Source organism: Rhinatrema bivittatum, chromosome 15 (assembly GCF_901001135.1).
Source record: "Rhinatrema bivittatum chromosome 15, aRhiBiv1.1, whole genome shotgun sequence".
Lineage (NCBI taxonomy): Eukaryota > Metazoa > Chordata > Amphibia > Gymnophiona > Rhinatrematidae > Rhinatrema > Rhinatrema bivittatum.
In genome coordinates, this window is record NC_042629.1 from 80,810,423 (window position 1) to 80,825,199 (window position 14,777).

At 45.9% G+C, this 14,777-nt stretch overlaps 1 protein-coding gene across 4 annotated transcripts in view; it reads left to right on the top strand.

Annotated features, from left to right (window-relative positions):
- PLOD1 (procollagen-lysine,2-oxoglutarate 5-dioxygenase 1) overlaps positions 1-14,777 on the top strand; it is a 230,834-nt gene that overhangs the window by 154,911 nt on the left and 61,146 nt on the right. For all 4 annotated transcript variants that reach the window (XM_029579326.1, XM_029579322.1, XM_029579324.1 and 1 more), the window contains one exon: positions 10,748-10,845. In XM_029579326.1, the coding sequence (XP_029435186.1) occupies positions 10,748-10,845 (98 nt within the window). The remainder of the gene's footprint in view (positions 1-10,747; positions 10,846-14,777) is intronic.

The window sequence follows — 14,777 nt, forward strand, 5'->3', positions numbered from 1 at the left end:
TTATTTTAATGTCTGCAATGTAAGCAACACATGTATATTTGTGTCTTTGTATCTTGTATTCTGTCACTTAGTTGCTCTGAGAAAGTGTGGGAGCTCGTCTGATTCTCACCCACTCCAGTCACAGTTTTTTAATGTAATGTATAATGTATATATTTATTTTATTTATTTAAATGATTTTATATACCGACAACCGTTTGCACATCGTGTCGGTTCACATGTAACTTACAACCAAAGTATATATAGGCATTGCCTATACAAAGAAAGCAGTAACAGAAAAATAACTAGATAAATTGAAGAGGGAGGGATTCAGATGAGGAGTGACAGAGGAGGGGGGGGGGAATATATAATGTATATAATGTGATGTATAGACTGTTTCCCCTTTGGAGGAAGATTCCTCAAATAAGGGTCACCACAGCAGGCAATTAAACCTGATTTTAGTAATTGACTAATTTTACTCCTATTACAGGTCACTGACAAATTAACATAAAACTGAATAAATTTAAGGGTTTTACATTTTGGTTACGCATACTCACTCCTTAAACAGCTTTTAAAAACTTTAGCAACTCAATAAAATTAAGATGTAATTCTGCCTGAAATGTGCACACCTGGTGCAAGAGGCTGCTGGCTTTCAGTCTCTGAAGGGCAGAATGACAGACCTGACAGTGTGGAGAAGCAGGATCACCTGGAAGTGTAGCTAGGACCTGGTCACTAGCTGATGCCTTTTCCTTTTACATAGAGGATGTGTCTGCAGGAGGGCAGGCTTAGGAATGGAAATGGCTGCTGGACATGAGGATTGCTTGGTAACTTGCCGGTCTGGTGCAAAGGTAGTGAATCTCATGCACCCCTCACTGTGCTGTGGATAGAGTTGGCAACTTTTCTATGGAGCAAGACCAGCCATTTTGGGGGGAGGGTGCCAGCTGGCTGCCTCCCCACCCCACTTTTGATTTTTTTCCTAGGCAGATTCTGCCTGCCTTTGGGGCTCAGTTTCACTCTCCTCTTCCTGTGTGACTCCCAGGAGGACAGCGAGAAGCAGCAACAAGAGAGGCAGAAGAGGAGGAGAGTCAAACTGAGCCCTGAAAAAAAACAGGCAGGGGATTGGGCACTGCCACCACCGATTGGCCCCTGGCCTTGCCTGACCGGGTTTTACCCTTGTAACTGGACGCTGGGCAGTTGGTCACCGTAGCTGTGGAGAAAGCTGACTGCTGCAGTACCCTTGGGTACTAATGAGGTAGGAAGAGTAACTTTAAGCTTTTAAGTAGGACACTGAAATGCAGAATCTGCAGGATTGCATTGCCGGTCCATGCGCAGGACCCCAGATGTTGGCTGAGCTGAAAAGCTTCAATGAATGGATGCAGGGAAGAGGACCGTAGATTTGTTAAGGAATTAGGAAGCATTTTGAGGAAAGGGGTGGCTAGTCCAATGGGATAGGTCCACCTTAACCAGGGCGGCACTGGGCTGCAGGTGCTAACATTGAAAAATGAGGTGGAGCAGCTTTTAAACCATTTCACTGGGGAAAGCCGAGAGTGGCTCAGCAGCGCATGCTTCAAAGGGAGGCATCTTCAAAGGATATTGGCAAAACAAGGAAGTTAAAATATCCCAGTAAAGAGACTGTGGTAAAAGCTGCATTTAAATAAAGAGCACACACACATGAATAACTTAAATCCCTATATCTGCTAATAATGGCAGCCCTAACAAATCATTTACAGGGAATAAATATCATTTATACATTCACATTTACCTTTTAATTTTTTATATCAAACATTTTATCCCAAACGTATACAAAATGTGTGGAAAGAATTTCATCATTCTTAAAATATACAAGGGCAGCCACCTAAATCAAAGGTGACTATGATGCATGCAGCGAATCCTACCTCACGAATAAAACCCCAAAATGCAGACATTCCTATTACATGAGATGAAAACTAACACATCAGCTGTACAGCAGCATAAATAACGAATGAATGCCTCTAATCATACAGGATACATCAATAAATTCCATGTAGATCATTTCTTCTCTTCTCCCACAAATACCCAGGCTAAACAGGAATACAATTGTACCAGGAAAAAGCCTGTTCCAGCAATCCACGTCACTCCAGGACTTTGGGAGGTGATAGGCGGAAAGGGTCTGTTACATTTCATGGCTCGTGGCTAAGGCCCTGCAAGTTGTGACAGTCACCTGACACCGGCCCCTCTCCTTTGTGACAGGTCACCACCATTGCCGCTCACTTCTCCCAGAACCTCCCCTACGCCCGTGAGTACTGGACTGCATGCAACTTATAGGGCCTGTGACGGGAAACCACTCATGGATCCCACTGATGACATTGCCTCTTCTAGCCTATAAAGGCCCTGCCAGGATCTCTTCTCTTTGAGTCAACAATGGGTCACCTATAGTCTTGTAGTGTGAGTTGCTTCTCCTGCATTTCCCTCCAGCCTTGTCTTCTCCATCTCTCCAGCCCAGTCTGCTCCATCTTTCCAATCTAACCACCTCGCCTCTCCACTTTAGCCTGCCTAGACTCCTCCACTCCACATCAGTCCTCCTCCTCGCCTACCCGTGGACTGACTTCTGGACTTGACCTCAGTTTGGACTCTGATCATTTTTGCCTTCCTCCTGCCTCAGACCTCAGCCTGGATTCTATCATTGCCTCCTGCCTGTTTCCAATCTTAGCCCAAACATCGAGCACTCTTGCCTGCTACCCAACTCTGGACCTACACTCTAGGCTTTTCCTGAGAGACTCTTGCTGAAGATCTGCTGGCCCCTGGAACCTGAGGGTTCAACCCAAGGGGAAAGGGGCTACTATAGGTGAAACTCCTGACCTGTCTTTCCCTTGTTTATTTATTTATTTATTTGCAATTTTTGTATACCGACATTCGTTAGGAGAACATCACATCGGTTTCCATGTAACATAAAGTAGCCAACTGGGCTTTACAATGAAACTGATAGGCGAAATTGTTTAGGTCTACCAGCTTTTGGAGAGTATCTGCAGGGCTCTCTCTGTAAGTTCAGCCAACCTCACCTCAGCAACAAGGATCCACGAGTCATACAGGGGCCACTTTCCTGGATGATTGTCCACTGGTGATGCTCCAGGCCATGACTCTGCAAGCGTTGTCTCAGTGGATGGACTGTAATGATACTGCTGATCTGGTCAGAATTCAGCTCTAGGCAGGAATCTATCCATCCTACCATGGGTTATGGTCTTATGTCCATGGCTGACAAATACACTGTATAATATTTTCTACCAGCTCTCCTTGAAGTATTGCCAAACTAACTGATGATAAAAACTACTGCATGTCTCAGCACTACTCCGAAATGGTGGTTTTCTTGTGTCTTATCCATATTTCCTGTTTCACCACTTTGTACATCATTCTCTCTCACATGTGGGATTATTCTCCAAACCTAGCATATTCCAGTGGATGCCCAGAATAACAAAATCAGCATTAGTGTCATGTAAATAAAATCAATTATATAATAATTCGGATAGCAAGCAAACACTACTGTAAAATTAATACCAAGTTAGATAAGATTATGAGTGCCCCAAAAGCAGACCCGTATCCATAAGGCCTGTAGATCCTATGTCCAGTGTATACTGCATCTAGAAACTAAATCTGGGCTGATGCCAGGTGTTTTCCTGCCCTCAGCTCCCCCTTAGCAAACAGAGCAGCAAGGACAAGATTTTAACTCCCTAACTGCCAGCTTGATTGCATTCACAATTAGTTAATCCCTCCATCTTGTATTTTGTATTTCTCCGTCTGTGACCTTGAAATTTTCAGGCTGCTTCTTATCAGACTAGGAGAAGGGAGGGCTGTAAAGAGAGGGCTTAAATTTAAACTTCTGACTTTAACATTTAGTCATGTATGAGGAGGGACCAGAACATTTAAAAACCTTATTATTGTGGTATACGCCATAGACTGTTAAGATGGGAAGGAACCTCTTTATTATTTGGGCCTGAGGTTAAAGCAGCCAGATTACTGGAGACCAGGAATGAAGCCCTTTCTTGGGTCACCCCCTCCCAGCAGAGATCTGGCAGCTGTGGGACTTTGTTTCGGGAAGCTTTTAACTAAATAGTTCAGTTTTATTTATTCATTTATTCTGTTTGTTTTAAAATTTCTGTGCTTTCTGTGAACCGCCCAGATCAGGTATCTGGTAACTGGGTGGGGAAGAATGACTGTAAATAAATTATGCACATATTTTCATCTCATTTATGTGAGCCGTTATAAAATTACCAGTATATAGGACAATTTTCCAAAGTCTGTAGCTAGTTGCAAAGTGTGTGGGTATTTTTACCCATAAAATTTGCACCAATTCTAAAGGGAAATTAGTCTTGTACTTTCCTTTTCAAAACTGCCTAAAGAAACTGCACCTGCAGAGATCAACACCTGTGTTTTCTTCCCTGAAAAAGCAAAACTACATGCATGCATTGTTACGTCTCCCAAGCTAATCCAGTGGCATAGTCACAGGTGGGCTGTGGCTCACCCAATTGGCATTGCTCAGTGTCCCTAGAAGAGAGGCCCTGTCGCAGGGCTTCAGTGGACATGTTGGGCATGCACATCCAGGTGAGCAGACCTAGGAGGCTGCTGATGGACCCCCAAACCACAGGAGGTTAAAGAAAAAAAATAACCTCATCTGGAGGACCCCCCCCATTCTCCCACTCCTTCAAGTGTGCTGTCCCTGAGGCAATCAAAACATGTGTGGCAAGTAGGTGGTCTAGGATGATCTCATGCTTCGCAAGATCAACTCTACGTTGAATTCTGTGGGGCAGGAACTTGAGGAGCAGCAGCAGAACAAGCTTCTCCTTCTGCTCCCAATGGGGAGCCTGCCTGGGTGTGCGTGTGTGTGTGAATGAGAGCATGCCTGTGTGTGTGTGTGTGTGTGTGTATGAATGGCAGCCTGCCTTGGGATGTATGTGTGTGTGAGTGAGAGCATGCCTGAGTGTGTGTGTGTGTGTGTATGAATGGCAGCCTGCCTTGGGATGTGTGTGTGTTATGTGAGTGAGAGCATGCCTGAGAGTGTGTGTGTGTGTATGAATGGCAGCCTGCCTTGGGATGTATGTGTGTGTGTGTGTGTGTGTGTGAATGAGAGCATGCCTGAATGTGTGTGTGTGTGTGTGTGTATGAATGGCAGCCTGCCTTGGGATGTATGTGTGTATGAATGAGAGCATGCCTGAATGTGTGTGTGTGTGTGTGTGTGTATGAATGGCAGCCTGCCTTGGGATGTATGTGTGTGTGAATGAGAGCATGCCTGTGTGTGTGTGTATGAATGGCAGCCTGCCTTGGGATGTATGTGTGTTATGTGAATGGGAGCCTGCCTGGATGTGTGTGTGAATGGGAGCCTGCCTGGGTGTGCGTGTGTGTATATGAATGGCAGCCTGCCTTGGGATGTATGTGTGTTATGTGATTGGGAGCCTGCCTGGATGTGTGTGTGTGTGTGTGTGTGTGTGTATGAATGGCAGCCTGCCTGTGTGTGTGTGTGTATGAATGGCAGCCTGCCTTGGGATGTATGTGTGTTATGTGAATGGGAGCCTGCCTGGGTGTGTGTGTGTGTAAGAGAGAGAGAGACAGCATGTGAGGGTGAGAGCCTGTGTCAGTGGGTGGGAATTCGGAGCTGTGTGTGAGAGAGCTTATAAAAGTGAGAGCCTGTGTGTGTCTATGAGGGGGGGAATGAGTCTACTTGTGAGAGACAGCATATGAAAGCCTGTGTGTGTATGTGGGAGTGGGAGCCTGTGTGTGAAAGAGAGCGTATAAGAATGAGAGCCTCGTGTGTGTGTGTGTGTGTGTGTGTGTGTGTGTGTGTATGTTGGGGGGGGGGAATGGGAACGAGCATGTGAGAGTGAGAACCTGTGTGTGTGTGAGAATGGAAGCCTGCATATGAAAGTGGGATCCTGGTGTGGGAGTGGAAGCCTGGATGTATGTGAGAGAGAACATGTAAGAGTGGGATCCTGTGTGAGGGAAAGCTTGTCTGTGAGATAGTGTAAGTGAGAGAGAGCCTGTGTGTGTGTGTTTGAAGGAAGAAGGAAAGAAGACTGGAGGAAAGAGAAGAAACAAAGAATAGAAGAGACCTTGAAAAAGGAATAAGGAAAAGACAGACAAGGGGGAAAAAAGAGGCTGGGACTAACTGATTAGAAAAATAAGATCAGACAACAAAGGTAAAAACCAAAAAATGTTGCCTTTCAGTGATTAGAATATGCTGTCTTTGGGAATGTGCATTTCTTATATATTTGTATTTTGCTTTTTCTTCAGTATTCCAGAGTTCACAGAGTCTGGTTTCTCAGACTTTCCATTTCAGTTCTATCTGCATGTTTCTGTTTCAAATTTGTTGACCTTTATTCTGTATTAGGTAAGAGTCTGATGCGCATGTGTGACATAGATGCAGTATTTTGGCTAATGTGTAGTTTCTCTAGAGGGATTTGTAGCAGTCTGGCTTGTTCTGTTTGCCCAGAGATGGTATATTAGTGTTCTAGGGCCTGGTGTAATGTTTGCCTTGCTGCTTCTTCATAGTTAAGGTTGCTGCTGTTTGAGTCCTGGGAGTTACTGCCGTTATGGTATGGCAAGGTTGTAGATGTATTCTTTTTTTTTGTAGGGGTATGTGTTACTTCACAAAGTGTGTGGCAGTGGAGAGAGTTTGTTTTGCTGTCACTGAGGTGACACAAGAATTTGATTATACATTTTTTTGCATGTCCTAGTTCTGTTCTACACCCACTGCAAATCTTACATTCTTATGATATGATTATTGATGTTTTATTCCAGTTATGATTAATATTTTCTTCATTTTTGGAATGAGGATTCATAAAAGAATACAGTATTTGTTTTATTACGTGATTGGATGTGATGTTTCTGTTAAATGATTTTTGTTTATTTTTGCATGATAGTGTATATTAAGAAACTGTAATAAATAACATAAATTTATTCCAGATTAATAAGGCATTTTTAATGTTAGTAAGTGCTTGAAATAATAGAATTAAAATATTTAAAGTGTCACTCATGAAGCTTGACGGCTGTTGCAAACTGCTCAGAATCCATTGCAGGCTGCATGCTAAGGCATTATTTATTGATAAGGGAATAGCTAGAAGGACGTAGACCACCCATGTTGGGGTGACCTTGGACCCACCAAACATTCAGTTCTGGCTTTTCTATTGAGTGCACCTGCTCTTCCCATGTATAAGGTGTGCAATTTTCAGCCAGCATATTTATCTTGGGAAAATGGTTTACTTATTGATTTAGTGTCTATATCGCTTAGCACAAAATCTAAAAGGTTCACCTTTTTCACATACATAATAACTTCAAACAGCAATTGCAGACAATACATATAATAAAAACATTATTAAAATTACAATATAAAAACTAATCATCTAAATACAAATTAAAAATCAACAAAATGATATTAATTCTCAAATATCGATACAGAATCAACTCATGTTCATCTCGAGTAAGGTCTTTTATTTTTAAATCTGCCAAGTACATTACTATTCTTTCAATGCATCTCTGAGAAGCCAGGTCTTCAAAGCCTTCTTAAATGCTCTGTGATCCCGCATTAAGCACAGAGTTACAGCCACTGATGCAGCCCTGACAGAGGCAGAAATGTATTTCACCTGCTCCTATGCTAATGTTAGTATTCATGGCCTGCCTGTCTTGTGCAAATCAATAGAGCAAAAGCCTTTCATCTAGTGCTCGTTGTGAGCCTCACTCCCACCTGACAGACATGAGCTCCATCCTAAAACCACCTGCTTTATAATCAGGGCCCCTGCCCCCTGCTGTGCACTGCACTGCTCCATGCACAATTGCCCTGGGAGGCCAGGGAGCTGGATGGTGCCTGATCAGGAGGCTGCCCCCTGCTGTGCACTGCACTGCTCCATGCACAATTGCCCTGGGAGGCCAGGGAGCTGGATGGTGCCTGATCAGGAAGCTGCCCCCTGCTGTGCACTGCACTGCTCCATGCACAATTGCCCTGGGAGGCCAGGGAGCTGGATGGTGCCTCATCAGGAGGCTGCCCCCTGGTGTGCACTGCACTGCTCCATGCGCAGTTGCCCTGGGAGGCCAGGGAGCTGGATGGTGCCTCATCAGGAGGCTGCCCCCTGGTGTGCACTGCACTGCTCCATGCGCAGTTGCCCTGGGAGGCCAGGGAGCTGGATGGTGCCTCATCAGGAGGCTGCCCCCTGGTGTGCACTGCACTGCTCCATGCACAATTGCCCTGGGAGGCCAGGGAGCTGGATGGTGCCTGATCAGGAGGCTGCCCCCTGCTGTGCACTGCACTGCTCCATGCGCAGTTGCCCTGGGAGGCCAGGGAGCTGGATGGTGCCTGATCAGGAGGCTACTGACGCTACCTTCCTGGTCTGCTTTGAGGAGGAGCAGAGTGGCAGCAGATAGGGTGTGATTGCTGCTTTCCACCATGGTGCTGTACAGTGTCCATCAGTTAAAAGCAGAAATGGGGCCAGGCTGGCACAGGCTGCTGCTACTTTGCTCTCCTCCTCCTCCTCCTCCTCCTCGCAGTGACCAGCACTGGGTGGGGGGAGGAATAAGGAAAAGAGGTGTGGGGAGTGGGATGATTATGAAGCAGGAGGGAGGTGATTGTGTGTGAAAGAGGGAGACACTGAGGTAAGAGAGAGAAGGGCTGGGCTTGTGATAGAGAGGGTGAACGGGTGCTGGGGAGGAGGGCTGTATGACAGGTCGCAGGCTGGGGATTGGGATTTTCATGCAAGTGGAACTGGGGAAGGATGGATGGGAGCAATAAAGGGGGGGGGGAGAGGGTACTGAGCAGGGCTGAAGCCATTGGAGGGACGTTTCTCTTTCCTCTCTCTGGATCTTTACCAACCCTGCACTCCACCCCCTCCCCCAAGATCTCAGCACCACTCTCCTTCCCTCTCCCCCCCCCCCCCCCCCATCTCCAATCCTCCCTCTCCAGTCCTCTCCCTTCCTCCATTTCAGATCCCACTTCCCTCCTCTCATTCCCTTTCTTTATCTTCCCTGTTTCCCCATCCTCTCCTCCCTCTCTGCCTCCATCCCCCTCCCCTCATCCCTTTCTCGTCTGCCTGAAATCCATTCTTCATTTCCCCAGCCCCAATTACTAAGATCTCTTTTCCTCTAATAAACAACCAAATAAATTAGCCAGACACAGAACTGTTAGAAAACGACTTTATTTAAATTACCGACATATGCAAAATTATGCAAACTTGCCAGATAATTGCCAGAGAATCTTGCTGTAGGAAACATAGAAATGATGGCAGAAGAAGACCAAGCAGCCCATCCAGCCTGCCCAGCAAATTTCTCTCATACTTATCTGTTACTCTTGGTATTTAGTAACTTTTTGGTTCTATTTCCCTTCCACCCCGGCCATTATTGTACAGAACAGGGGCGGATTGGCCTATCGGAGGATCGGGCATCCCCCGGTGGGCCGATCGCTCCAGCCACGTGGTCTGCCATGAGCGGCAGTGACAGAGCCGCGCTCGGCAGACCACGTGATGTGTCCTGGGCTGGCCTGGGCGGCGAATACCCGGGCCGGTCCGCCATTGTGAGTCCGCTGCTGGTAGAGAGCAGTGCAGGAACTGCTTCTAAGTGAAGTATCAGGCTTAATTAGTTAGGGGTAGTAACCGCCGTAACAAGCAAGCTACTCCCACGCTTATTTGTTTACCCAGACTATGCAATTCAGTCCTTGTTGGTTGTTGTCTGAATATAAAATCATCTTTTCTTCATTCCCCCCTGCCGTTGAAGCAGAGAGCTATGCTGGATATGCATTGAAAGTGAAGTATCAGGCTTGTTTGGTTTGGGGTAGTAACTGCCGTAACAAGCAAGATACTTTCACTCAACGCACAATTAAACTCTGGAATTTGTTGCCAGAGGATGTGGTTAGTGCAGTTAGTATAGCTGTGTTTAAAAAAGGATTGGATAAGTTCTTGGAGGAGAAGTCCATTACCTGCTATTAATTAAGTTGACTTAGAAATTAGCCACTGCTATTACTAGCAATGGTAACATGGAATAGACTTAGTTTTTGGGTACTTGCCAGGTTCTTATGGCCTGGAGTGGCCACTGTTGGAAACAGGATGCTGGGCTTGATGGACCCTTGGTCTGACCCAGTATGGCATTTTCTTATGTTCTTATTCCCCTTTTATCCAAATTTCCTGTTGCCTTTGAAGCTTAGAGCAATGTTGGAGTCGCATTAGCTGTGTGTATGTCTATTGAATAAGGGTATTATCTATCTATTAGATAGATAGATAATAAGGGTATTATCTATCTATTTAACAGTCTTTTTTCACCTTTATATAACCGCTTACTGTAGACCATATACGCTACTAAAGTTGCTTGAAAAAAGGTGAACACACACATACTTTTCAATACAAGAATAAGGTTATTTGTTATTTGTTATTTGGTTAAATATTATTATTACTTTCTATGTTCCTTGTAATAATGTTCAATGGTTGATTGTTATTGTTTCAATGTTCTATGTAAAAAAAACCCCGGTCTAACCTCCCAGACCAGGGCAACCTTCTCGTTACATGTAAACCGGATTGATTTGTATTGCATACAGGAATTCCGGTATATAAAAATAAATAAATAAATAAATAAATATTATCTCCAGGTATTAGCTGTCTTTCCCGCAAGCCTTCCCTCTCTTCCTTCGCATCCTCTAGACTTTATGGATCCACAGTGTTTATCCCACGCCCCTTTGAAGTCCTTCACAGGACTCTGAATTTCTCCATTGGAGCGTTGAGAGTTATGTGACCTTCACTGAAAGCTGACTTCTCTTTCCCTGGGCTCCTAGATGAGGTTGTCCTGAAGTTTGAGAGTGGAAAAGTGAGATTGAGAAATATGGTTTATGACACCCTGCCCGTTGTGATCCATGGAAACGGACCTACAAAGGTAAGCTCAGAGTTATCCTCTTTTCCATGTCACGTTCTGGGTGTGTTTATGTGGAAACCCGTGAAATGTCTAGGAAATGTGGGCGTGGTTAGTTGAAAACATTCCGGAGACCGAGGTCCCGGGCTGCACCACATTCTCAAATCATAATATCCAAGTGGTCCATCTGCTTTGCTCAGCAAGCTGCTTTTTTTGTGTCTAGTCTTAGGGTAATTGCTGCTTTCTGCAGGTTACCTTTCCTTCATCTCCTTCTTTTAGCCACTAGGGATCCTCTGTGGTTATCTCATGCCCTTTTCAAGTCTATCACCATCCTCCTCTTCTGGAAGGGGAATTCCATACATCCAGCACTCTTTCTGTGAAGAAACAGCTCCAGATGTTGGTTCTCACTTGATCCACTTTGAGCTTCATATTATGACCCTTTATACTAAAGTTTTCTTTGCATCAAAAAGGGTTTCCTTCCTGTACATTATTATCAGCTCAGGAAACTTAGCTCCACTATGCACTCCCCTTCCACCATTCAAATGCAAGTTGCCGTCATGCTTTCTGACCTGCATATCTGCAGCTAATTCCTGCTCCTCTCACTGTAATCCCCAGTCCTCTCTTCCTTTCTGCCCGCTCCCTTGGAAGATTAGAGCAGTAGCACTCTTCCTGCCTTTCCATCCACTGCCAGCCTGTGCTTGAATTTGTGTGAAATGAGTTGTTTTTAGGGAATCTGCTGTCCTATTGCTGCTCCTTAAGACTTCCTTGCCTCAGAGGTCTGTTTACTAAGCCTGTGGTAAAATAATGCCAGAAAAATTTTTAGCATAGCTGACCCACGTGATGGTGGGCCCATATCTCAGGATTGCCACCTTTTAAAGGGAATGAGTTCTCTCCAAATTCATAGTGAAAAGTTACTGGGCGTTGTCTTGGGAGACCCTTCAGCCTTTTCACTCCACTGACACCTGGCAGCCAAGATTAGAGCCCCACCCTGTGTACATAGCGTTACCCCACAGGCCCACCTCACCCCTCCAGAGTATTATCTTGGTGTATCTGGTGGTCCAGTGATTCCTGGACAGCTCCCTAGGGTTCCTTTAATACCCGCATTGCAGCAGATTAGTTGGAGGGGAGAATGCATAGAATTTAACATTCTGCTCTTATTCTGTGCAGTAATGTGGGGTAAATGGTGCCTCTTCAGGTGGCAGGTAAATACCCCTGGTACCTGTGCAGTAATGTGGGGTAAATGGTGCCCCTTCAGGTGGCAGGTAAATACCCCTGGTACCTGTGCAGTAATGTGGGGTAAATGGTGCCCCTTCAGGTGGCAGGTAAATACCCCTGGTACCTGTACAGTAATGTGGGGTAAATGGTGCCCCTTCAGGTGGCAGGTAAATACCCCTGGTACCTGTGCAGTAATGTGGGATAAATGGTGCACCTTCCCACATCGTAAGCCTTCAGGTGGCAGGTAAATACCCCTGGTACCTGTGCAGTAATGTGGGATAAATGGTGCACCTTCAGGTGGCAGGTAAATACCCCTGGTACCTGTGCAGTAATGTGGGATAAATGGTGCACCTTCCCACATCGTAAGCCTTCAGGTGGCAGGTAAATACCCCTGGTACCTGTGCAGTAATGTGGGATAAATGGTGCGCCTTCCCACATCGTAAGCCTTCAGGTGGCAGGTAAATACCCCTGGTACCTGTGCAGTAATGTGGGATAAATGGTGCACCTTCCCACATCGTAAGCCTTCAGGTGGCAGGTAAATACCCCTGGTACCTGTGCAGTAATGTGGGATAAATGGTGCGCCTTCCCACATCGTAAGCCTTCAGGTGGCAGGTAAATACCCTTGGTACCTGTGCAGTAATGTGGGATAAATGGTCCGCCTTCCCACATCATAAGCTTTCAGGTGGCAGGTAAATACCCCTGGTACCTGAATGTAATGTGGGATAAATGGTGCACCTTCCCACATCATAAGCCTTCAGGTGGCAGGTAAATACCCCTGGTACCTGTGCAGTAATGTGGGATAAATGGTGCACCTTCCCACATCGTAAGCCTTCAGGTGGCAGGTAAATACCCCTGGTACCTGTACAGTAATGTGGGATAAATGATGCGCCTTCCCACATCGTAAGCCTTCAGGTGGCAGGTAAATACCCCTGGTACCTGTGCAGTAATGTGGGATAAATGGTGTAATGTGGGATAAATGGTGCGCATTCCCTCATCGTAAGCCTTCAGGTGGCAGGTAAATACCCCTGGTACCTGTGCAGTAATGTGGGATAAATGGTGCACCTTCCCACATCGTAAGCCTTCAGGTGGCAGGGAAATACCCCTGGTACCTGAATGTAACTTGTTCTGTGCAGTAATGTGGGATAAATGGTGCGCCTTCCCACATCATAAGCCTTCAGGTGGCAGGTAAATACCCCTGGTACCTGAATGTAATGTGGGATAAATGGTGCGCCTTCCCACATCGTAAGCCTTCAGGTGGCAGGTAAATACCCCTGGTACCTGAATGTAATGTGGGATAAATGGTGCGCCTTCCCACATCGTAAGCCTTCAGGTGGCAGGTAAATACCCCTGGTACCTGGGCAGTAATGTGGGATAAATGGTGCGCCTTCCCACATCGTAAGCCTTCAGGTGGCAGGTAAATACCCCTGGTACCTGTGCAGTAATGTGGGATAAATGGTGCCCCTTCCCGCATTGTAAGCCTTCAGGTGGCAGGTAAATACCCCTGGTACCTGTGCAGTAATGTGGGATAAATGGTGCCCCTTCCCGCATTGTAAGCCTTCAGGTGGCAGGTAAACACCCCTGGTACCTGTGCAGTAATGTGGGATAAATGGTGCGCCTTCCCACATCGTAAGCCTTCAGGTGGCAGGTAAATACCCCTGGTACCTGTGCAGTAATGTGGGATAAATGGTGCCCCTTCCCGCATTGTAAGCCTTCAGGTGGCAGGTAAATACCCCTGGTACCTGTGCAGTAATGTGGGATAAATGGTGCCCCTTCCTGCATTGTAAGCCTTCAGGTGGCAGGTAAACACCCCTGGTACCTGTGCAGTAATGTGGGATAAATGGTGCGCCTTCCCACATCGTAAGCCTTCAGGTGGCAGGTAAATACCCCTGGTACCTGAATGTAACTTGCCTTGGGCTGCAATATAAACAAACATGTTTTGTGTTTTAATTTCACACCTTAATCTTATCTCTGTTAACAGCAAGTATTCTACAATGACCCCCACACTTAAACTAAGGTTGCTATTAGCAAATAGCAGAGATTCTGAGCCCAGTAACACAACAAAGATACAACACCAAAAAGCAACTTTATCTGCTATCAGATACTATCCACAATGAATATGCATTAGAGAGATTTGCACATTTATCTCATGATGGACTTGCTGTGTCCCGAGGACTGGGTTGAGAATTCTGAGTACATAGACAAAAAGAAAGCTTTAAAAAATTATTTAAGTGATTTATTTTTGTATAATTTTACTCAAATTGGGGTTTAAATTTGAAACCTGCCCATCCAGGTGCAACTGCAGACTTTGCACAGATTTTCAAAGGGAAAGATACAACTGTCCTGCCAACTTTGCACAAGCTCTTTGTGGGAGCTATTGTATGTTTGACTGGCAAATAGTGTGTGTGGCCCTTCCTGCTCCCTGTGCCCATTCCCCCAGCTCTATCATCCCCATCCTTTCAGTTTTTTCTATCTCTCTCTCCCTCCCTCCCACCTTTCAGCAGGATCCCCTGGCTCGCTCTCTCTCTGCCACCCCCAGCGCTTTCTCTCTCTCTCTCTCCCCACCCAGCAGGATCCCCTAGCTCTCTCTCTCTCTGCCACCCCTAGCTTTCTCTCTCCCCACCTTCCAGCAGGATCCCCTAACTCTGTGTCTCTCTCTCTCTCTCTCTGCCACCCCCAGCTTTCTCTCTCCCTCTCTCTCTCTGCCACCCCTAGCTTTCTCTCTCCCCACCTTCCAGCAGGAT